The 26131-nt window shown below is 34.9% G+C and overlaps 1 protein-coding gene across 5 annotated transcripts in view; it reads left to right on the plus strand.

Annotated features, from left to right (window-relative positions):
- Positions 1 to 26131, plus strand: part of PIBF1 (progesterone immunomodulatory binding factor 1) — a 212929-nt gene that overhangs the window by 114821 nt on the left and 71977 nt on the right. For 4 of the 5 annotated variants that reach the window (XR_012327715.1, XM_073795290.1, XM_073795291.1 and 1 more), the window contains 4 exons: positions 13468 to 13633; positions 18599 to 18749; positions 20253 to 20318; positions 25186 to 25276. Coding sequence is in view for 4 of the 5 variants with exons in the window: in XM_073795290.1 (XP_073651391.1) it covers positions 13468 to 13633; positions 18599 to 18749; positions 20253 to 20318; positions 25186 to 25276 (474 nt within the window). In the remaining variant the exon portion in view is untranslated. The remainder of the gene's footprint in view (positions 1 to 13467; positions 13634 to 18598; positions 18750 to 20252; positions 20319 to 25185; positions 25277 to 26131) is intronic. The other variant, XM_073795292.1, reaches the window with a different exon arrangement.

Raw genomic sequence — 26131 nt, forward strand, 5'->3', positions numbered from 1 at the left:
ATTTCATTTCCCACATTAGGGAAGTTTTCATCTGTAATATCTTTAAATATTTTCTCAGGCGCTTTCTCTCCTTCTTCTCCTTCTGGGACCCCTGTAATGTGAATGTTGTTGCTTAATGTTGTCCCAGAGGTCTCTTAAGCTGTCTTCATTTATTTTCATTCTTTTTTCTTTATTCTGTTTTGTGGCAGTGAATTCCACCATTCTGTCTTCCAGGTCACTTAGCCGTTCTTTTGCCTCAGTTTTTCTGCTATTGATTCCTTCTTGTGTATTTTTCATTTCAGTTACTGTATTGTTCACCTCCGTTTGTTTGTTCTTTAATTCTTCTCAGTGTTTTTTCTCTAATTCTTCTAGGTCTTTGTTAAACATTTCTTGCATTTTCTCAATCTTTGCCTCCATTCTTTTTCCGAGGTCCTGTATCATCTTCATTATCATTATTCTGAATTCCTTTTTTGGAAGGTTGCCTATCTCCACTTCATTTAGTTGTTTTTCTGGGGTTTTGTTTTGTTCCTTCATCTGGTACGAAATCCTCTGCCTTTTTATTTTATCTTATCTTTCTGTGAATGTGATTTTCCTTCCACAGACTGCAGAATTGTAGTCCTTGCTTCTGCTGTCTGCCCTCTTTCTGGAGACAAAATCAGTGACATCATCTGCCTTCCAGTGGAAAGAGTGCTTTGTGATGTACCAGTGTTAGCCTGTCTGATATAATAGGTCATACAATACGGGGAAGGAAGTTCACTGCTTTTTATATTTTTTCACTGTTGGAATCCCTAGATGGTACTGTTGTCAGATTTTCATCTTTTGCCACAGTATCCATTCAAAAACAATTTTTTTCCATTTGTTTTTTTGGTGTGTTTGTGATCTTCACAGTGTGATTGATTATGTTTCTTTTTTAAGATAATCTTTAACACCTACTTGTGGTGTAGTTGTGAGGCTGCATCCCAAAAATAATTATTATATGGGTTAAGTATCTTTGCTTCTATATTTATTGATTCTTTTAAGAGAACAATATTAGCATCAAAATTTGCATTGATTATGGTCTTTGCAAGCCAATGTGTCCTCCCTACACAGTGTCTTATATTTCCAAATAAAGCTATTGAGAGAATACTCAATGGGAAGGATTTTATGAAAACTCAAAGAAAAAGTGACACCCTTTTTGCCTTCCGAATGATTTGAGGGAAAGGCCTCATCTTATATTCACACCCGTACTGTAGGTATTGGTGGGGCACAGAGCCAACTTTGTCCAAAGCAACAGGAATAACTTTTCTCTCTAGATTTCTTTCTAGGACATCTATAACACCTTTAATGATTTGAACCTCCTTAAACCCCACACCTAAACCCAGGTTTACTCTCCCCATGGGGAGTCATTGTGTGTTTGATTCTTTTCGTAGACAGCCCTGGCCTGTTTCATCTTCTTTTTTCACCTTTCAGTCATGCCCTTTGCCTCTGCTGTCTTCCTTCTTTAGTTGTGTCTCTCCTCACTTAGCTGCCAACAGGGTATTGCTGGAGTTTGTGTATGTCTTTTTGGTACATACTTTATTTTTATTTAAAATTTTTTTTCTCTCTTGGATACAGGTTGTTATAGGGTAAGAGCGCAGAAATTTGAGGCAGGCCTGGGTGCAAATTCCAGCTTTGTTACTTACTTGGGCAAGTTACTAACCTTTCTAAGTCTCAGTTTCTTTATCTCTGAAAAGAGAATAATCTGAAACTCTGTTAAAATTTTAGAGATGATTAAGTGAAAAGCATATATATACATGAATAGCAAATATAAACATAAGGCACTAAAACGTTGGGCTCCTTTCCTTTGTATTGTTTTGTACACATGCTGACAGGAGTCGTGCCAGTTCAAGTTTCCTCGTAGTAAAATCCTATAGAGTTCATCTCTGACTTTTGATCACAAACCTCTCTCTCACTTGCTATTCTAACCAAGACCCAAAGCCTCCTACTGCTTTGGGTCTCGGTTAGAATAGCAAGTGAGAGAAAAGGAAGAGGTGGCAGGCCGTAATCGGTGGGCTGTAATAAAAGTGCCAACTTTCCCCCAGCCTAGGGAGGAGGAGCACGAGAAGCAACCAACAGTTGCTGGGATGGAAGGGTAGATATAGGAAAAGTATAGGGAGACAGGTGAGGCTCCGGAAAATATTTAAGGGGAGAAAGCATTTCTTCAAAGTACTAATGTGAGATTTTTTTAATGTTTAATTTTTTTATGTTTAATTTTTTTCATTCAATTAATACTTATCTTTGATTATATGAGATACTTTATTATTTCATTTTTATCCTGATGCATTTGTAGCCATAAATAGACAGTTAAATAAATACCTAGGTATGCAGACATTTTCTGAAATTTTATAAGCTTTCTCATTTGACAAACGGCTGTAGAAAATAAAAAGTATGATAACATGATATGTTAACTGTGCTAACATAACATTGTCTTATCTATCTAGTTGTTTGAAAATCCCAAGGTAGTGTTGTATAGAAAAACTAATAAGCAGTTATTTCGTCCATTAAGTCTAATGAGAGAAATTTAGAGACGAGGAAGTAGACCTAACAGAGTGATTTAGTTCTTCTCATTATTATGTTATGTTTTTCTTCTTCATTTCTGTTTTACATGCCTTCATGAGAGACATTCATGCTAGTGAGTTGCAATTATATTTTTTAAATTGTGTGTACATTTTGCAACAACTTTAACTCTTTACAGAATTTAGATATATCATGCTATCATGTCACACTAACTTTGCTCCTTGTTTGTATGTCTGTTTTTTAAATGTTTTTTGAATGTGGTCACATCTCCATCCTACCACCTTAGCCATTAGGTAAACTACATTTTTAGAAACTTTAATCTTTCTTGTAGCTCATTCATACCTATCCCATCATTTTGGTTTCTTTTTCCTTCATTCCCTGTGATTTGTTTTCATCTTACACTGACACCCAAACCTGGAAATAATCATCTTAATTCACTAGTTTTGTCACACTTCAGAAAAGACTGTCCCTCATCAGATTAGTTTATGATACTTTAGTGTTTTCTACCCTGGCTTGAACCGACTTAGTAATTTCAGTTTTATAACACCCAAAATGGTTAATATGACTCCATTTATTTATTCAGTAAAGAGTCATTAAGAGTTTCTTATATACCAGGTGATACACTAGATCCTAAGAATCCAGAGCTACATTAAACAAGATTCTTGTACTTGAGTAACTTTTAATTGTACAAGGCACTGTTGTGAGCATTTCACTTATATTTGCTCATTTAGTCAACTAGAACTTAGTATTCCCAAGTCTATCCTTAGAGATTTTGATGCAGTAGGTCTAAGGGGGAACCGCGGCATCTAGAATTCTTACAAGTACCACAAGTGGTTCTGAGGTCATTCCTGATTGGGTAGATGGAATCAAGCTTAGGAGTCATCCTCACCCTTAGAAAATAAAAAAGTCTTCCTAGTGATCCAGCTCTACTATCAAACTCTATGATTTTGAAGACCCAGGACTCTGGTTTCTAGATCCCTATTCAGGAATTTTCTGAGAGTTCGCGTGGAATTCTTTAGCCTATTTTCAAAACACATTTATATAAGTTAAGGTTTGTAGTTTTTGCCTGTTAATAGGAAGTTAGTCTAAATGACCTTTATATTCCTTTTTGCCTTATACAGTACTTTGTGTGTTAGCTGTAGTAAGTTGATATCCTTTCTTTGCACTATGTCTTCTGGAAAAATAGGACAAAACCATGATTAGCTTATATTCTGCTACTGTTCATACCTGACACTATTCTTCATAAAAGCATCCCCCCAAAGTGTATTTTCTTATGAATTTTTTTTAAGACTTCATTTTTTTAGAGCAGTTTTGGGCTCACAACAAAGTTGAGAGGAAAGTACATACAGCAAACTTCATGACTTTTTTTAGATTCAGCTTTATAATATTCTGATCTTTTTCTTTAATGTAGCCTAACGCTCTAGGGTCTGTATTGAAAGCAGCATGAAATAGCTTTGAGTACTCTGATGCACTGATATAATAAATACTCTTGGTTCAGAGGATGATTCAAGTTGAATTTTTAGTGTTGTCATGTTGCCACCAAAGAGAAAACAGCTCCCCATTCAAACACTGTTATAAAATATTTTACTCTAATTTTATCTCATGCATGCTTTGATTTATTTTAAGGCTACATTCCTTTCATTATATTTGTTTCACTTAAGTACTTACTTTTATCTTCACATACCTGGTATCAATTTTTTGCCTTTATAGACAGCCAAATATTACTACATATTGTTTATTAATGACATTACATATTTTATTTGATCATGATATGATAGATGCATTGAATTACTCTAAATGCATGCTTGAAATTCTTATAAATCCATGGTACAGTTGTTAAACATACTCAGCATTTTTAACTCAGCAAAAAAAAGATCTCTCACATTCATTTAAGAATTAGCTTGTAAGCCAAAAATGACAGATGTAGTATTACAGCTGAGCAGTGGACTTGTTGAAGAAATCATCTAAATGGCAGAAGCATTTGGACAGATACCCAAACGCCTTTTAAATTCCTTCCTCATGTCCTGTAGTAATCATTGTTGCAACACTGATAGTCGTTTTATAAGTTTTTTCTGCCTGCTTTTTCAGTTTTGAAAATTTCACACTTGAAATGGAAAGACCAGAGTTACTAGAATTCTGTTTCTCTGTAATGTTATATATATATATATCTTTAAACTGCAGTCATTGCTCTTCTAATTTTCACTGAAAATAGTTTGGATTCAGTATCTAAGTATATATTTTAAAATTTTGTAATATCGAGATGACAAAAATAAAAGAACAGTTGGTAGAACACTAGGTAGCAATAATGTATAAAAGTAAAATCTTTAAAATAACACTTTCCATTTCAATGTCAATGAAAAGAAAGCAATTTCAGCTATATTCTCTAATATATATTAATTGTTTTAAACATGTTTCCTACCTTCAAAGCTTTCACATGGGCAACGTGGTCCTATCAGTAAATTTCTCTCATTACATACAGCAATTCTCGATTAGAAAACAAACACTTCCCAGTGGGAGGGCATATTAACAGGATAGTAAATTAGTATGTAATCCGAATAATAGGAGATTCTGACCTACTCCCCTTTCCAACTGATATATAAATTCATAAATTGAAGAATATAACTATATATTTAAATATTAAAGATATAATGATATGAAAAGTTATTTTTAAAGAAATACCTGTAGAAATTTTCACAAATCCTCCTTTCAAAATTCAATTCTAAGTTCTGGTATTAATTTGTATAAATATAAATGTGTATATAAATGTGCATTAATTTGAAATATGTAAAACTACATAAAATTGTGGTTTTTTAATTTGGGGTTTTGTTTTGTTTTGTTTGCTTTTTTAAAGTAATGGATTAGAAATTGTAGATTAGGTCTGGTAGAGCAGGAGTACTTATTTCTGGCTTCAGAGATCTTTCAGGTGTTTTCAGGATATTAAAAAACTTAACCAACCAAAGATTTAACTTTACTAGACAGTAATGATGTAGTGATAAGTACTTCATCCCTTACTTGGCTAATAAGTACTTTTATTTTGAGAAGTAAAATGTATGTCAGCCAAAATTATTTAAATGGAAAGTGCTTAAGTTTACATTTTTTAATTGCCCATATCAAAAATTTTTGAGTTGCCTTTAGCAAAATTAATTTTAAGTCAAACCACATAATGTAAAAAGAGTAACTTTATTTCCACCCTCCCATCTCCCAGATACCTTTACCTACAGTAATATCATTTCTCCCAAATGTACACTTTTCTTTTTAGATATCTGTAAATGTCCTTATGTGATTTTAGATATATCCATGATACATGTATAAATATGTGCATACGTAATGAGTCAAGTTTATATTTTTTTAAAGAAACACATCAGGATATATGGATCCAAACAATAATATCCTCCACAAAGTAGACACATTTGGACCTCATATACTTTTCGCAGCTATCCTGGCATTGCTCAGTATGGTTACTTTGTAGCACAGCCTTTGATTGTAAGAGTCTTCTTCCTTCAAAGATGTATTTTGTTTCTGGAAATTCATACTTTGCTCAGAGTAAAGAATAAACTGGGTACGACTATTTGGTATGAACAATGAAGTAAGAAATTGGGGAGATGCTAAATGTCTGACAATAGAGGAATAATAAAGAATGGAAAATTATGTGGCCAATAAAAATAATATTTATAAAAGGGGTTTAATAGCATAGGAAGATTTTTAAGTTATATCGGGGGGAAGGGATAGCGAATTCTATATGAAGATATGATTTACATATATAATGTGCATAGCAAACATGTTTATATATGATAATATCAAATATTGGTGAGGAAGTAGAGGAACCATATTTCATACACTTCTGGTACCATTTTTAATGGATATTGCCACTTGGGAGGGAAATTGGGCAGTATCTCTTAAAATTTAAAATCTTTTGATTCAACAATTCTACTTCATGATGATCTTTCTTAGAGAAACATTCGCTCGTGAAGTGGAGGCATTATTTATGGTGGCCTTTGAAGCACTGTGTATAATTAAAAATTGGAAACAATCTAAATGTTCATCAGTTTAGGATAAAATAAATGAATTATAGAATTAAATGATTATGTCCACATTGTGATCTACTGTGTAGCAAATGGAAAGAATGAAGTAGAAACATGGATGGATCCCAAAACATATTCTTAGGTGAAAAAAATTTACAGACTGTATGTGACATGAGCCACTTTTTAAAAAATGAAAAAGGAGACTGATATATCCTTCTGTGTATAATACACATGTATTGTTTAAAAAAAAGAAAAGAGGGCTTCTCTGGTGGCGCAGTGGTTGAGAGTCCAACTGCCGATGCAGGGGACATGGGTTCGTGCCCCAGTCCGGGAAGATCCCACATGCCGCGGAGCGGCTGGGCCCGGGAGCCATGGCGAGGCCCGCGTATGGCCAAAAAAAAAAAAAAAAGAAAAGAAAAACCACAATGAGGATGCACAGAAAAGTGATAAATAGGAGGTCTTTAATCTTTACTTGTAATATTTGAAGTTTTTTCCCTAAGAATGGATGTGATAAATTACAGAAATAAAAACTTGAAAATATTTACTTGTGCAGAGAAGGAGATATATAAAAACATAAACAGCAATTATCATTATGAGCTTACAGTTGACATTTTCTTCTGTTTTCTGTATTTTCTAAAATTCTATAATAAATGTATTATTTGTATAATCAAGACAAAAATTGTAAAGCTATTTTCAAAAAGACACACTATAAATGATGAAAGGACATTTCTTATGTGGCTTATGAATTACTTCAGAATAAAAATGAATTCAAAGCATTTCTTAAGTTGATCGAATTGTTTGTTCAAATAAGTGTGTATTTCCCAGTCCTGTGAAATAATAGCATTCATCCTGATGTCACCAATGCATTTGTTAAAAATTCAGTCCCCTTTGTTCTAGTTACAATTCATATAGATTAGACTCTCTAGTAAATCCATTAGTATAGTTTGGGTAGGTAATTTTAACTACTGGTTTAAGATACCAAGTTTCAAATCAGTGTGAAGGACTCCTATTGCCTTCATATTTTTAACATTGTATCTCTTTAAAATGAAAAAGTCTTTATTATATAAATCTTATATAATACATATAATCTTTACATGGCCAGTAGCTATTTTTTTATTAATCACTTATTTTAGTTCTAAAATATAGATTTTATTAAATCCTTTCCTCAAATATCACCTTTTAACAGAGCGATGCCTTCCCTGCCCAACGTCTTTAACATAACACCACCACTAATATCTCTATCATTCTCTCTACCCTCACTCTATTATTATTATTAGAATTTATTAGCTTATCACCCTACGTTTGTTTGCCTTTTCATCATTACAATGTGAGATCCTTAAAGAGTAGTGATGCTATTTGTGTTTCTCTGGTATCTAATAGTACCTGGCACATTTAGATACACAATAAATATTTTTAAATGAATTAGATGTTGAGGAATGAAATATTCTGGTTGGGACTTCCCTGGTGTTCCAGTGGTTAAGACTCCACGCTTCCATTGCAGGGGGTATGGATTCGATCCCTGGTGGAGGAACTAAGATCCCTCATGCTGTGCAGCATGGCCACAAAAAAAAAAAGAAAAAAGAAAAGAAAAACAAGAAAAAAAAAGAAAGAAATATTCTGGTTAATGGAAAGTTAGTCCTATATAAAACAGCAGATATGAAAGAGGAAATAAAAAGTGTACTTTTGTAAAAAGTATTAAGTGTCTTGTACTTCATACTCATTATGCTTTAAATATGTAGTTGATAGAATACCAGTTAATATAAGATTAGACATGGGTCTATAAATATAGATATACAGATAGATACTATTGAGAGCAAAAAAAATCTTTAGGGATAATTGAAAAATCAGTGGTTTAGTATCTTTAACCTAAGATGATTAGCTTTTCCTCAGTTCATAGAAACAGAATATCCAAACAAACAGGTTTTTGTGTCCTGTTTTTTTTTCCCCCCTCAATTCTTAATTGGCATAAGTGGATCTTAGGGTTTGGTTAACTATCACTCAGTGACTCATCCAGAAGCATTTTCAGCATGTGGTACAGGGCTAGTAATACATGTAGAACAGGTTCAGAAACACAACCGAAATTCTCTGTAAATAGAATGGAGATGAGTTTTATCCCCTGAGAATTACAAATAGCAGGGACAAAGAGTAGTTAAGGTGTGGATTAGTTAAAATGAATAATTCAAAGGGAATTGAACATCAACTCGATGAAACCTTATTAAAAGAATAAGGAGAGGGCTTCCCTGGTGGCGCAGTGGTTGAGAGTCCGCCTGCCGATGCAGGGGACACGGGTTCGTGCCCCGGTCCGGGAGGATCCCACATGCCGCGGAGCGGCTGGGCCCCTGAGCCATGGCCACTGAACCTGCGCGTCCGGAGCCTGTGCTCCACAACGGGAGAGGCCACAACAGTGAAAGGCCCGTGTACCACAAAAAATAAAATAAGGAGAAAGAGGAGCCCGAGACACCAGAATAAAATGGGATCAATGTCCCACTCAGGTAAGCAAGATTGATTCTCAGTCGCTTAGAGATGGCAGCTTCTGCCCTTGTCAACTCCAGTTTCCCACAGCGAAATCCCTGTCTGGAGCCTCAGGCCCATCTCTGTTTAAAAGCAATTTTTTTTTTTTTTAATACACGTAGAAAGTTTATCAGCAGCGTATGCCCCAGTTGCTTGTCGAATTTAGAATTAAATTATCCTCCCCAACACAAAGGATTTAGTGGTCCAGCCATGACTACCTGCTCCCATGTATTCTTTTAAACCCCACAAGTATTTTCTCTATATTGACCCAGAGTCCCTTTCAAAACTTAATCTAACTGATGCTAACTACTAAAATCCTTCCCTGAACCCTTTCCTGTAACTGGAAATACTGTTACTTTGCTTAACTTCTTTTACCAATCTTCCTTGTGCAGGTGTTATTTCCTGTGCTCTTTATCTATCTATAGTTGTTCTCCTGAACATAGACAAATGCCTTGCCTCAGGTGCTTCACTGCCTTACTTCTAAACTGGGCCAGCTCTCAGAAAATCTTAATGGAAGGACCACTTACTGGTCCTGGTGATTATAGGAACCTTACCACTTATATAATATTTGGGAGTATTTTGCCTTAGAAAGTCTATCTAGGAAATGAGATTAGATAATTGGGTTCAGAATAAATATCCAGTTTTATTTTTTATTTATTTTTTTTAATTTTATTTATTTATTTTGGCCATGCCACGCGGCATGCAGGATGCAGGATCTTAGTTCCCCGACCAGGGATCGAACCCGTGACCCCTACAGCGGAAGCGTGGAGTCTTAACCACTGGACTGCCAGGGAAGTCCCATATCCAGTTTTAATATTGGAGAAGCCATGAACCTTTTGTGGATAAAATTCAAAGATCAGTTGTTGTTTCTCATTGCAATAAAAACTAAAATGAATAATTATAGGAGTCTTTGACTTTCGTACCAGTGATAATCTTGTTGATAGAGATTGGAATAAACAAGCATTGCTTGGCTTAATACATCAGAGTGTAATGAGCAAACTTTTCACCATCATATATATGTAAAGACTGCTGATGTAAATATTGTTATGAAAACCTGTTGCTATTTAGTGTTTTATCTGGTGCTTTTGTTCAAGTGAGCTCTCCCATTTCTGAGAACAGAACTCCATGTTGATGTCTCTCCTGCAGTTATTTCTCAGCACTGCAGAATATGCCATGCTGCTTGGAGTTTAATTCACCATAGCTGAGAGCATTTCTCATGGGTTAACATCTCTGTTGTTTCCTGTCTAATTGCTGATTTTCACCTTTTAACAGGTAAAATTCTCCTTGTTTGTCCAGCCCAAAGTACGTTGCAGTGAATATTCCTTGAGAGCAAAAACAGTTCATTCTAGGTCCTTATATTACTATTTTTAAAGTAGTATGTGATTTATGAGAAAGTCGTATGAAAACTAAAAACCCAGCTAGCATAAAGACTCATCTAGTCACGTTGGGGGCCTGGGCTAACAATAGTTGGAGATTCTGATTATACTTTAACTTTGTAAGAAATGTGACCTCTTAAGGTTACTATGCTGAGTTAGGATATCAAACATAAACTTGTTAACATGTGAATAATATTGACTTAGTTCAAGTAAGATGTTCACATTAAGAGGATAAAATGAGAAGTCTGAGTCAACAAAGTAAAATGTGACAGGTTATATTAGCAAAACAAGTAGGAGGAAGTTACCTGAGATTGTCAACCTGTACCCTTGTCATCTGTTCCTCACTCTGGAACTGCGTTTGCAGCTCTAATATTTCCTCAGCATTTTCACAGTTCAACTTAAATTAGAAGAGTAACTATTATTACAAAGTCAGAATGATTTGAGGCAGATTTTCTTTTACTGTGTAAGCAACATGAGAATAGATGAGTCTTTAGAATTATCATTTGAGGGGGGTGGTGGTGGTGGTATGAATTGGGAGATTGGGATTGACGTATATACACTAATATGTATAAAATAGATAACTAATAAGAACCTGCTGTATAAAAAAATAAAAAATAAGTATATCTGGTTAAAAAGAATTATCATTTGGTTCATAGAAGTGTCATTTTATTAAACTTAGTATCCTCAAATTTCTAGGAGATAACTACTTAACTGTTCAGTATAGGGGAAGAATAATAGTGCTAAAAGTAACTTTCAAGTGTCATATAATGAATAAGAAGAGCAGGTGAAATCTAAAACCTAAGTCTTTCATTTCCTGTTTGGAGTTAGCATTGACCTCAGAATTAACCACAATGTCCTGAATCCAGAAAAAGGCAAACTTTGCTGTTTAATTTTTTCGAAACAAATTCTTTTAAAGATAAATAGCACATTCCAAATGACTTATCAAGAATATATTTCAGTAATGAAGTCTAGTGTGTCTCACAGTTTAACATACAAATAGGTATGGATTTCACATATGTTTTATGCATTTATAAGACAATTTACCCCAGGGAGTACAGGGCATTTTCATGTCAGTAAATTGTTTTAATAAATTTTTGAGAAAAATAATTTTTTACTACTTCACATCCATGATGATGGCTATCATCAAAGAGACAATGGTAAGTTTTGATAAGGATGTGGAGAACTTACCACCCTCGTAATTGCTGGTGAGAATGTGCAACCACATTGAAAAGCAGTTTGGCATTTCCTCAAAAAGTTACAACTGGAGTGACCATATGACCTAGCTGTTCTTTTATACATACATAAAATTAATGCCTGGACTTTCCAGAAAGTTAAAGACACAAGCTGCATTCACCTTAAAGCCTTGGTATGAATTAAATAATGTGTAGCAATATGCTTGAATGGAACTTCCACCAATCTGATTGTGAGATGCTTTTACTAAAGATAAGAGTACCAAGAGTGAAGTAGCCTGTAGCAAGTATCTAAATGCCTATTTTCTCTGGTTATACTTTGAATGTTATTGTCACTTACAAGAGTGAAATGACCTTTAAAACACATTTGAAAGTTTATCTGAACTCAGAAATGTCAGTTAAGAGTACTGTGTAATAGTGGAAAGATCATTCCAGTAGACTCAAACATAGCTGAATTTGAGACCCCACCTGAAATTTACCAGCACCTTCTTCCTGTTTAAAGAAATTAATCTCTGAACCTCTGGTTTTTCATCTGCAAAATACCTAATAGAGCTGTTGTAAGGATTAAATGAGATACTATGAATAAAACAGACTATGCTCTCTGCTTCCCGCCCTGCACATACTCTTGTTTCTACTTCCGAGAGTACTTTCCACCCTGTACCTCCGCCTGCTGCGCACACACAAACACACACCTGCACAAACTGAGTTAAATCTTCTTCCTGTAGGTTCCCATCGAACCTAGGGATTACCTTATTGAAGCACTTACCATATTCTATTGAATTTTCATGTATATTTTCCTCTCTTCCCCGGAAAACTAAGTTCTTTTTTTTTTTTTTGCCACGCCACGCGGCTTGTGGGATCTCAGTTCCCCAACCAGGGTCTCAGTTCCTGGAACAGGGACTGAACCCTGGGCCACAGCATTGAAAGCGCCAATCCTAACCACTAGACCACCAGGGAACTCCCAAAAACTAAGTTCTTTAAGGGGGAAGAAAAAAAAAGAAAACCTATTTTGTCTTCCATTGTATACATATTTGCCTGGCATGGTGTCTAGCTCAATAAATATTTGAAAAAATGAATTTTAGGAACATCTAGCATTATACTGGGTTCATAATAGCTCCCTGAAAAGGTGTAATATGTCTTTGTTTGCTTTCTGTTAGAACACAGTCAACTTGAAGCATTTTCAAATCTATAATATGCAGTGATTTATATGTTAAATGGAAATGTTTTCATTACTAGCTGTACCTGTGGAATGAAGAGAATGTTTCTTATCTGTGTTGTAATAGACTGCTTATCGTTTTATATTTATCTTTGTACTTTGTACATTGTGTTTTCTTGTAATATTCAGATATATATATTTACTAACTTAAAAATTTATTTTACAAATATCTCAAGAAGATGCAGGTTAATGTGCATATTTCATGCCATTCTTCTCCATCTGATATTATTTAGACTTAGATGAAATAGCAAGTTTGGAAACAATGCTATAGATTTAAGAAGGCCTATGAAATATATGGAAATTCAGTCATTTTAAGCAATATAACTGAAATTTGTTCTTACCATTTTTTATTTTAAATGTCTTACAAAATAATAATAATCATAGAGAGGTAATAACTATTTTTGGATGGAAGGAATGAAAAGAAGGGAGGAGTAGAGGAAGTTTAATTGGTATGTTTTGTTTCCTGGACTTAGCATATTTCCATACATATGCCTCTCTAAATTATTTACAAAAGCTCTGCTGAATAAATAAAAGTTATTAACTGCATAATAATATGGGGATATAGAAAAAAGTAGAAGTAATGTTTATGTTTCTATAAATTGAGATTTCTTTAGTGTTTCATAATTTTCTTCTTTCAGGTACAGAGAACTACAACTTAGTACAGAAAGCAAAGTAACAGAATTTCTCCATCAAAGTAAAATAAAATCTTTTGAAAGTGAGCGTGCTCAGCTTCTACAAGAGGAGACTGCAAGAAACCTCACACAATGTCAGTTGGAATGTGAAAAATATCAGAAAAAATTGGAGGTACATATATAAGCTTTTCTTTTAAAATTAACACAGACTGTAAGCTCCATAAGTACAAGGTCTGTATCATATTGAGCTTTATAAATAATATTTGTGTTATGTATGAGAACAAGCCTGTGTCCTTAAGTTTTAAAGATCTCTTATCAAGAGGACATATCTTCCTCTTTTAGATAAAGAGGTGGAAAGAAGGAAAGGACCATTTCTAAGAAAAGGAATGCAAATTGCCATAGGTCTGTTTGTTGTTTTTAAAATACTGGCAAAAGTACCCTTAAATCGGAAATCTCATTTAACTAGAAAGTGGAGGGCTTCCCTGGTGGTGCAGTGGTTAAGAATCCACCTGCCAATGCAGGGGACAGGGTTCGAGCCCTGGTCCAGGAAGATCCCACATGCCGCAGAGCAACTAAGCCCGCGAGCCACAACTACTGAGTCCATGTGCCACAACTACTGAAGCCCGCGTGCCTAGAGCCCGTGCTCCACAACAAGAGAAGCCACTGCAATGAGAAGCTTGTGCACAGAAATGAAGAGTAGCCCCGCTCCCTGCAACTAGAAAAAGCCCACGTGCAGCAACGAAGACCCAATTCAGCCAAAAATAAAAAATTTATTTAAAAAATAATAAAAAAAAAATAAAAACACTGAATGAGGGACTTCCCTCGTGGTCCATGCTAAGACTCCATGCTTCCAATGCAGGGGACCCAGGTTCGATCCCTGGTCAGGGAACTAGGTCCCACATGCTGCAACTGAAGATCCCACATGCTGCAACTAAGCATGGGACTTCCCTGGCGTTCCAGTGGTTAAGGCTTCACCTTCCAATGCACTGGGTGTGGGTTCCATCCCTGGTTGGGGAGCTAAGATCCCATCTGCCTCATGGCCAAAAAACCAAAATGTAAAACAGAAGCAATATTGTAACAAATTCAATAAAGACTTTAAAAATGGTCCACATCAATAAAATCTTTAAAAAATAAATAAATAAAATAATAATAAAAATTAAAAACATGGAATGAAAGGTGCAGTAATACCATTAAAAATAAAAAACATGGAAATATCATTAACATGATTAATTAGCTAATGATGTAAGTATTCATTACAACAATCTTTCAGAAATTTCATTTCTGAAGAGTACTCTGTTAAGTAAAACTAACAAAATAGAGTCTCAGAAAATAAAGCCTTAGGGGAAAACATAAAAACAATGTTAAATAATACATATTTAAAGAAACGTAAGTAAAAATTGTAGATGATGCTTACTTCTAAACAAAGCAGTGTTCAGCATTTAAAACTTCTTCAGGTGCCTTCTTTGGGAAATTGCTGCAGTCATAATCTGCTACTGCCGACTCTCCCACACATTTTAGATTAGATTAGCTCTAATTTTGTATTCATCTTCTGCAAATTTTTCATGGTTTAATTTTATAATTCCTAGCAATTTCTTTTTCTTTTCACATTGGATGGCTGTGCTTAAGGATGTGTTTGGGATGGGGGGGTGGGGTTATATTTAGGAAGGTAAAGAAGCACTTCCCCTCTCTCTACTGAAATAAACATTTCACTAACCAGTACTTCACAACATACAGTGCTGATATTTTCTAAACCATTCTATTCTATTATTTTTAGCTGGTTGGAGTTTAAATTGACTTCACGACCTCCTAAAGGTTGTGACTTTAGGAGGTCTATGGGAAAGTGGTATGAAAACCACTTTCCCATAGACCTACCCACTTGGTCTGTGGATGCAGGTGACTAATAATTATTGTGTTCTCTTGTGTAAAGGTCTTACATGGAAAAACAACTTTGTAAAAAATATTATGATTCTAAAAACTTTGGTTGATGAAACTGAAGCTGTAGGGGAGTTTCTTTACAGCTTCTCCTTTGTTAAACTAGGATCTTTGAGAGGACAAGGACTGTTTATTTATTACTGTGTCACCAATGCCTAACACAGCGCCTCACTCATGGTGGATGTTCAATAAGTATTTAATGAGTGAGTGACTGGTTTGATGAAAGCTAATATAATACCATTGTTTGAATCCATTTTTCTGATAGCAGAAGGTATCTTAGACAATTGTTATTTATAATGAATTTAGAGAGAAATAATTTTGTGAAAGGTAGAGATTGCTATAATTATGTACTTTTCAGTGGCTTTTACCCAGTATTCTCATTGATTTATAACTTGGGAACAGTTTGTTTTATTTTTTCGTAATTATCAATTGCCAAAAGCTTTCAAAACACTGGCTTTATATTTTTCTCTCTTTTTAAAGCAATTATTGACCTGTAATTTTGTATTTTCATTCATTTTATATATGTGTTATCTATATAATTTTGTATTATCATTATTAAAAGGAAGGAGATATCCACTGTGAAAGCTTGATATTTAATGGATTCCTAAAAGCCGTTGACCTATTTTTTGCATTCGTGTTTAAACTCAAATGTTCATAGACTGGTTTTTTCCTAAAGAATCTTTAATGTAATAGCCTTCCATGGGTCCAAGAATCAAGTTCTTCAATGGCTTTTCAGAAACTGTAATAAATTTTTTCATAGCAGCCACTCAGACAAATCCATAATAAAGGAGAATTCACTACCATGGGGTACTGAGGTATTGGAAGGTACCCCAAATCAAAAGTTTCTGACAATCTCTTCTCTATGTTATGAATGAGAATTTTAAATTGTACCTCTCAATTTAATACTACTTTTAAAGTCTCTTTTTAAAATAGTATTTTATGAAATATCTCATCTTCAACATTTTGATTCTTTATCTCTTTAGATATCCATTTCTGCATTTTTTCTTTGTGTAGTATTTTTATTGGAGAAAGTGGGGTACAGATGAAAGGTATCAGCTGTGCTGTAGGAATTGCCATTTAACACTATCCTTACTGATCCTCTCTTTGACAAGGAATTCAGCCACCAGATTCTTAATTACATCGCAATGTAGTGAACTCTCTGAAAGCTCCAGATTGTTAAACTGTGCGGTGATTTTGTTATAATAAATTCTCTAGAAAACATTTCCAGCCAGCAAGAATGAATAATGCTAAAACAGGAATTTTCTTTTTCTGACCCAATCAGGGACACTAGAAATCATACTACAGATATTATTCCCATGTTATTCTTTCTCTGCCCTTCAAAGGAATGTATTTGGAGGGTGGGAATGATGTTTAGTTTATCTAGGGTTGGGGGAGGGGGGGTTAATTAATTAATTTATTTGTTTGGCCGCACCGTGCAGCATGCGGGAGCTTAGTTCCCCAACCAGGGATCAAACCCATGCCCTCTGCACTGGGAGCACGGAGTCTTAACCACTGGACCACCAGGAAAGTCCCTCAGGGGGGGAGTTCTGATGGAAATAATTGAAGAAAATGAGATGGAATAGATTAAAAGAATATTAAATCAAAATTTCTGCTTGTTAAAAACTGTAAATAGATCTTCCACATCTTCTTTCTTACCATCACAGGAAGCACACAATCACATACATTTGTTAAGGTGAACTTTGTCATTAGAGAAACTAATAGAAAATTCAGAATAATTAAAGCAGTACATCTCATTTTTACAAACCATTTAATACAAAGTTCTCATAGTTGTATTTCCTGCAATGGTAATAATATTTTTCAGCACTTTTACTGTGTTCTAGGTACTCTGCTAAGCACTGTGAGTTTATCCTCTCACGTAATCCTTCCAGCAATATTCTGAGGTAGGCATAGAAAGAATAATTACCTAAGATCACAATGAATAAGTGTCAAAGCCAAAACTGAAATCCAAATCTTTCTGGCTCCAAACCATATTCTTACCATAATATTCTATTGCTTCTCAGGAAATACTACATTACTTATGTTGTGTTAGGAAGTAAGTGTAATACCACCCCATAATTTAGTCTGTACTAGTAAGTAAACTTTCTAGATAGTTGGAATTTAATGTAAGCATTAGAACATTCCTTTGTTACTAGAAATGTCTCCTGTTTTAGTGAATTCATTATTGTCACCCTAGTGATTCCTTCAATGAGTTACCATAGGAAAATTCAGGATTTTTTGTTCTTACATAAAATAACTCCAATTTCCATGTCTTTTATATCTCTTTTTAATAATTTTTTAGCCTTTCTTTCTATACAAAGGCATTTTCTGATACTGCCCCGAGTAGCACTTCACATTTACATTTTGATTTGCTGCTTTGAATTTTTGATTGTTCAGCAAACCAAAAATCTTATTAAAACCATGGTAAGAGTAAATGAAATAGGACTTCCCTGGTGGCGCAGTGGTTAAGAATCCGCCTGCCAGTGCAGGGGACACAGGTTCGAGCCCTGGTCCGGGAAGATCCCATATGCCACGGAGCAACTAAGCCTGTGTGCCACAACTACTGAGCCTGCGCTCTAAAGCCCGCAAGCTACAACTACTGAGCCCATGTGCCACAACTACTGAAGACTGCACACCTAAAGCCCATGCCCCGCAACAAGAGAAGCCACTGCAATGAGAAGCCCACGCACCGCAGCGAAGAGTAGCCCCTACTCACTGCAACTAGAGAAAGCCTGCACACAGCAGCGAAGACCCAATGCAGACATAAATAAATAAATAAATTTTAAAAAAGACTAAATGAAATAATCTCTGGTGAAAAACTGAAGGACTCATTATGAGTGTATAATTTTTACATACAGCTCTGTAAGCCTTTCTCAAATACCTGTAGTCACCAGATAAATAACCTCCACCTAGGTGAGGAGTATAGCATTATTGAATTTTTTGAATTCTAATAAGCAAATGCTAATGTTACTCCTATAACTATCACTAAGTTTTAATTTTTTTTCAATTTATATAATAAAGTGCTTCATAATTTTCATTTAAAAACAAATTATTTTCCTCAGAAATAAATGTATTTTACCTCCTCAGTCATCTTAATTGAGCTACTTCATGTCTAAATCATTAAAAAAAAATTTGTATCATGTTTTTTTTGTCTTAACTGTCAACCTATTTAATTCTGCTTTTGCAATTTTTTTTCTTCCACTCTTAGGTTTTAACTAAAGAATTTTATAGTCTCCAAGCCTCTTCTGAAAAACGTATTACCGAACTTCAAGCACAGAACTCTGAACATCAGGCAAGGCTAGACATTTATGAGAAACTGGAAAAAGAGCTTGATGAAATAATAATGCAAACTGCAGAAAGTAAGTCTCCCACCACTCCACACACAGCTTTTTTTTCTGGCAGCACAAGGAACCTGATATTGTTTCTAAAACTGCTTTGCTATATTTCTTTGAAATATAACTTGTAACTTTTTGTTTGAAAGAATACTTGACATTTTAAAAATTAGTTAACTTTGGACTTCCCTGGTGGCGCAGTGGCTTAGAGTCTGCCTGCCAGTGCAGGGGACACAGGTTCAAGCCCTGGTCTGGGAAGATCCCACATGCCACAGAGCAGCTAAGTCTGTGCACCACAACTACTGAGCCTGCACTCTAGAGCCCGCGAGCCACAACTACTGAAGCCCATGCTCCTAGAGCCCGTGTTCCGCAACAAGAGAAGCCACTGCAATGAGAAGCCTGCGCACCGTAACAAATAATAGCCTCACTCACCACAACTAGAGAAAGCGTGTGCGCAGCAACGAAGACCCAAAACAGCCTAATTAATTAATTAATTTTTAAAAATTAGTTAACTTTAATCCTAGTAGTTGAGATAAAAAAAAATATAACTATGATCGATTTTATCTTTTCACTTATTTACCTCACTCATTCAGCAATAAAGTGATTACATATGCCAAGGTTTTATCTTTTCATTTATTTAGCTCATTCATTAAACAATTATTAAGTGAATACATATGCCAGGATCTGGGGATATGGAGTTCATGCGATAATTCTTGCTTATAGGTATTCCTAGTCTAGTCTGCTGGGAGAGACAAACATATTAACAGATAATTAAAGTGCTATTAGCAAGAGAGAGGCAGTTCTTGGTGTAAGTACAGAAGAGATCTTGAGTTAATTCCATGTTGGAGGTGAGGAATCCCTGAGAGGGGAGATGACATTTGAATGAGGGACAGATAGAAATTGAGGGACAGATAGAAATTGAAGGACAGATAGAAATTCATTGCATACACTGTGTTATAGACTTTGACTTTAATTTCTACTTCTTTTTTTTCCTCTTATTGTCTGTCTTCCAGTGTTGTCCCTGACTCCAAGGGAATATTCTAAATTAACATTTCACCATTGACTGTGATGTTTGCTACAGTGCATTATTTCTGTTCAGAAGTTAGAAATAATAGTGGCATTCTTATAAAAATGGGTTTAAAAACTTCAATTGAAGTTGAGGTTGACTTTATATGGGGCACCTTTTCTCGTAAAGACTGTATTGTGTTGATAGCCCAGTTTAAGAAAAACTTGTTTTATTCCTATCATTGCCTTTTTTTTTTAATTTCCAAGGCCAGTGTCTGATAATTACAATAGTTTCCAAATTTATCTTCAGTTTCTTCATGGAGTCTGAGTAATCTTTATAAAATACAGATTTGATCATACCATGCACCTGCTTTAATTCCCCTATCAACTTTAAACAGCCTAAAGTCAAATTCCTTAGCATGTCTTTTTATGATTAGACATATTTATCTTTGTACTTTTTTATGCCTTGCCATTTCCTATCATATTGCATTATTTTGAAAGTTCCATACTTCTGTTTCTCTATAGTTTTGCAGATATCCCTCTGTCTAAACAAATTAGGAGTAGAAGAGAACTTCCTCAATCTGATAAAAGGTATCTACAAAAAACGTACAGCTAATATTATACCTAATGATGAAATATCAAATGCTTTCCCTTTAAAGGAGAGAACCAGGCAAGGATTTCTATTTTCATAACTTACATTAAACATTGTATTTGAACTCCTAGCCCGTGAACTAAGGCAAGAAAGGAAAAATAAGTATAAAGATCGGAAAGGAATAGGAAGACTGTATTTTCAGATTACAAAGCAATCACTAACACTGATAAGTAAATTTAACAGGCTATAATAATTACACAGAAATATACTAGAAGCTCAGACTTCCCTGGTGGTACCGTGGTTAAGAATCCACCTGCCAGTGCAGGGGACATGGGTTCGATCCCTGGTCGGGGAACTGAGATCCCACATGCTGCAGAGCAACTAAGCCTGTGCGCCACAACTACTGAGCCTGCGCTCTAGAGCCCGCGAGCCATGACTACTGAGCCCGTGCACCACAACTACTGAAGCCTGCATGCCCTAGAGGCCACACACTGAAACTACTGAGCCCATGCACCGCAACTACTGAAGCCCGCATGCTTTAGGGCCTGCGTGCCCCAACTACTGAGCCCACATGCTACAACTACTGAAGCCCACGCACATGGAGCCCATGCTCCTCAACAAGAGAAGCCACCGCAATGAGAAGCCTGCGCACTGCAACAAAGAGTAGCCCCCGCTTGCTGCAACTAGAGAAAACCCCTGCTCAGCTACAAAGACCCAATGCAGCCAAAAATAAATAAAATTAAAAAATATATATATATATACACACACACACAGACACACTAGAAGCAAACAATTGGAAAAAGAAATTTAAAAAGCAATTTCATTTACAATAGTATCAAAAAACATAAAATGTGTAGGAATAGATTGAACAACATGAAATACAAACCATTGCTAAGAAAAATTAAAGAAGACTTGCTAAAACATCAATAGATACATCATGAATTCTATAAAATCAATATCGTCCTAATCATAATTCCTTTTTCTTTTTAACATTTTTGTATTCCATTTATGTGGAAATTCAAAGGACTTATTAAAAGGTCTACTTTTAATAATACCAGGGCACACCTACCAGAATGGCTGAAATTAGCAAGACTGGTTATACCAGACGTTGGTGAGACTGTGGAAGAACTGACACTTTGTTATAAAACCAAACAGCCTATCCAGTGATCCAGCAATTTCATTCCTAGTTATTTGCCTAAAGGCAAAGAAAACATATGCATACTAGAATAACCAAAATAATTTTGAAAAAAAAAGAACAAGATTGGAAGAGTTACACTTCAAGACTTAATATAAAGCTACAGCATCAAGCTAGTATACTACTGACATAAAGAAAGGCAAATACAACAACAAAATGGAATAGAGAACTAAGAAAGAGACCCACACTTGTCTGATTATTTGATTTTTAATAAAGGAAGCATACCATTCAGCTAGAGAAAGGAAAGTTTGTTCAATAAATGGTGCTTGGGCTTCCCTGGTGGCACAGTGGTTGAGAGTCCTCCTGCCAATGCAGGGGCCACGGGTTCGTGCCCCGGTCCGGGAAGATCCCACATGCCGTGGAGCAGCTAGGCCCGTGAGCCATGGCCACTGAGCCTGCGTGTCCGGAGCCTGTGCTCCGTAACATGAGAGGCCACAACAGTGAGAGGCCCGCGTACCGCCAAAAAAAAAAAAAAAAAATTCATGTTTGAGTGGACCCAAGCAGTTCAAACCCTGTTGTTCAAGGGCCAACTATTTATATTTCTCAAAATTCATTGAATGATAGACTTAAGATTTGTACCTTTCACCATATGTAAATTTTATTTTTAGAAAAGAACTATAAGTAATATTCAACTATAGTTGATGATTTACATGTTGAACTGTTTGGAGGTGAAGGCACAGGTCTGCAACTTAATTTGAAATGCATCAAAAAAATAAGATGAATTCATGAATGGATACAGTGATAGATAAATGTGTGAGAAATAAATATAGTACGATGTTTAATTTTGAATCCAGATGTTGGATATATGAGTGTACACTTCTTTCAGCTTTTCCATGAGTGTAAATATTTTCTAAACAAAATCTTTAGAAAAGATACATAAATTAATTTTTTGCTATGATATTTTATAAACCATCTTAAAAGTATCTTAAAATAAAATACATTTGCTTGTACTTGGAAGATTAGTAAACTAGGTTCTTTTCTATCTGTTGACATTGGAAATTAGAATATTCCTATCCTTGTTTAACGAATACTTACTGATTAAACAAAATTTGTAAGATGTAAGTGCAAAACATTCTTTTTTAGTACTATAGTGTGTACAGTATTCAAAGGATTATAATCTAATTCAGCTGAGATGAAGATGGTTAGACTTCATTTGTTAAGGTGTAACCATGGCAAATTACAGTATCCTGTTTACACTTGAATTGCTTTTTGTAATCAAATAAGTTTAATATTTGTATATTTGAGGAGTTTCGTTTTCAAAGATCGTCATCAGATTGTTAAAAGTACAGGTATTGTCTAGAAGCTAAATAAATTTTTTTTAAATATCAGATTTCTAATTGTCAAATTGAGGGACCTACTCTCCAACCTCATCCTACTTGTAACCTCTGCTGGGCATTTGTCACATTTCTCAAAACTCTTCTCTTGCTTAAGTCACCTGCCTTTGATTGTTTCTTCTCCGTCGCTTTTGTTGTCTCTTCTTTTATCTAACTGTTTCTGGTTCCCAGGGTTTTTTTTTTTTCCCCTCATCCTCTTCAATTCTTACTTACCTACTTTCTGGATAATTTTATCCCTTTCCACAATTTCAGTTACTGGCCACAGGCTAGTGATTCCACAGGTCTGTATGGAATTCTTGCAGTCATTGAAGATGTAACATTATTTATATTTTCTCTTCCTTCCCTAAGACGTATTAATTTTCTTGTATTCTCGATCTGTTAGTAAGGTTAAAGTCTGTCTAATTACCCAACTAGCTTTTGTCAACCTTGATTCCTCCCTCATCCTATCTAGTGCCTCATCTCACCTGCATACCTACTCATTTGTCTAGAATCCAGGTTCGTTTCTCCATCCTCCATTGCTATTATGGACCAAGTCACAACTGGATTATTACTATAACCTGTAAGGAGTTCTCTGTGCTACCAATCTAGGTCACCCTTTTCCCATTATTGGAATTTTTTTTCCTATAATATCAGCATCAACAACAAAAATCTATTGGTCATGTCACTTACCTGTACTAATCTCTTAATTTCTTGTTGTCTCTAGAATAAAATCCAGACTCTTTAGCCTAGCAAACAAGACTTTAGTCCCATTCACAGTTGGAACTTGGCCTCCCTTTCTACTACTATTGTTTTCCAGACTAACTTCAGCCACTTTTCTCACAATTACTGAAACTTCACAGCTCTGTGCCTTTACACATTGCAGTTCCTTCGTGCACGTTCTCTGTGAATGTCATTCTCCCCATACCTTCCTAATGCCTCTAGCATGGGAAAAATAGTGGTACTAAGGCACATTCATATCTCTTTAGTACCATTTGCCATTTTGTGTAGGACATTGTTTCTGTAATTAAATCACCACTAGAATAGTTAGCCCATGAGTTATTAATCCAGTAAGTATTAAACTCAAATTTAAGTTGTCCATCAATATCTGATGGGTTTTTGAGATGTTAGCTAAATTTACCCCTCTTTCTTCTGACCTTAGAACTATTTAAGAGAAACAAGCGTCAGATAGGTATCTAAATGCCTGCTCTAGTTCTGATAGAGCTGGATTGGAGAAGCCAACTTGGATCTGAGCAATGATAGATGTTACTATCAGCAATGGCACATAGGATCTCTTGCTTACACTTGTCCCTCATAACTACTAATCCTACCTCTGAAAACTGATCTTGGTTCACTGTGAATAGGGTCAAAATTGAAGAAAAAAAAAACACTTATGAATATTCCTGAAATGTTTACTACAGAAGGATCAAACAACAAATAAGTGCATATTACAGTGATAGGCCTGCAAATAGCTTCACTTACTAATGTAAAATATTTGGCTTTATTTTAAACCTGAAACATTTCTGAAAGTAGGTTTCTCTTTTTGACATTAAAATACTGGTTATTGATGAATAATGTTATAAAAATTGTTATATGTCATGAACTGCTTTAAATTTAAATTTTAAACCTTTTTTAAAGGTTTAAAAAACCTTTAGCTTTTATAGCCTTTGATTAAATATTTTTTCATCTCAACTTACAGTAAATTGTCATCGCATTTAAACGTTTTACCCATAAAACATTAACCTGTTAGTTAAAATTCCTTTGGGGGAGTGGTGTGACAATAGCAAAATTTAGAAGTAAATGGTGTTACTGTGTTTTCTGTAATTTTTTTTTAAATGCCATCAATAGATTCTTAGGACTGTACATTTTCCTCACAGCGTAGCCTACTTAAATGCATAATTTCATTATTGCAAGTTAGGATAAAGTTGTTCTTCTGATAAAATAATGAACATCTTTCCTAATTAAAAATAATCATTTCTCTTAATCAAGAAAAGAAGTAATGAAATTGAGTTTATCATTACTTTTTCAGAAGTACATAACATACATTTCATGCAGAAAGCCTTTGAACCTCAGAGTAAATAACATCTGTATTATTATGCTTTATAACAAGAAAACTTAACGTGTCATATGATGCAGTCCCTTACTAAACCTTTTAAAAATTGATGGAACAAATCCAAGCAAGCATATACTTTACGAAATAACTGTGCTGCTGCTTACAAATGGTCTGCTTGAGGTTATGCATTAGCCCTTTTAAATGTTCTTATGCTCCTTAATTCATTATTATGACCTCTTTTATTTTCACTTCTGCCATACTTTTTAAGAAAAAAAATATTTCACATTGTACACTTCAATATTTTCCAGTTGAAAATGAAGATGAGGCTGAAAGGATTCTTTTTTCTTATGGCTATGGTGCTAATGTTCCCACAACAGCCAAAAGACGACTAAAGCAAAGGTAATATCAATATATATTCATTTCACTTATCCGTTCAAGCTAAATGTAATTACATTGTGCTTTTTGATGAGGTACTGAGTGGAGTGACAAAATAAAGTTACTTTATTCTTAGTATGCATAAATATTAAATTGCTCACAAACACAGTAAGTAATAATCATGCATTTCATGTATTTTTAAGTGAGTTTAATGTTGGGTAGAATGTAAGTGTACATTAGAATTTTCCTAGAATTGGATTCAGTGATAATGACACCATTTTAAATTTATTTTCATCATAATTTCAGGTGAGTTACAAATGCTTTTTTGTACCAACAGTTTTCAGGTTAAAATTAATGAATTATGCTTCCTTTTTTTTTCACTTGTTTTTTATTCACCTGTCTACATTCCTTGATGTATACTTGAGAGAGAGAAAAAGAAAGAGATTGGGAGAGAGAGATAGAGCTAGCATATATACTGTGATTGAAAGTATAAAACACTTTGTGAAGACCAAGAAAATTTTTAGAAGATCCACTAGTTATTTGTTGAGATACTATTTAAAGTATACTAAGAGAAAATTGTACCTATGTTAATTGGTTTTCTAGTGACCTAACTCCTAACTCCTTTCTCCCACCTGAATTCATACTGCTTTGCAGAAAGAGCCCTGCTTGCTACCATAACAAATCTAAATGTTTCTATCAGACTTCTAAGCCCTTCCATGTGGCCCTACCTCTCCAGCCTTATTTACCTCTCTACCCCAGATGAGGGTAGTATATCTGTCTGCCTATAATGTCTATTTTCCACATACCATACAACAGAGCATTTGTCTTATCTCACTAGCTCTCATTTTCCATATTGTTTTCCCAGCTAGATGGAAAGTT

The sequence above is a fragment of the Tursiops truncatus genome, chromosome 18 (genome assembly GCF_011762595.2).
Source record: "Tursiops truncatus isolate mTurTru1 chromosome 18, mTurTru1.mat.Y, whole genome shotgun sequence".
NCBI lineage: Eukaryota > Metazoa > Chordata > Mammalia > Artiodactyla > Delphinidae > Tursiops > Tursiops truncatus.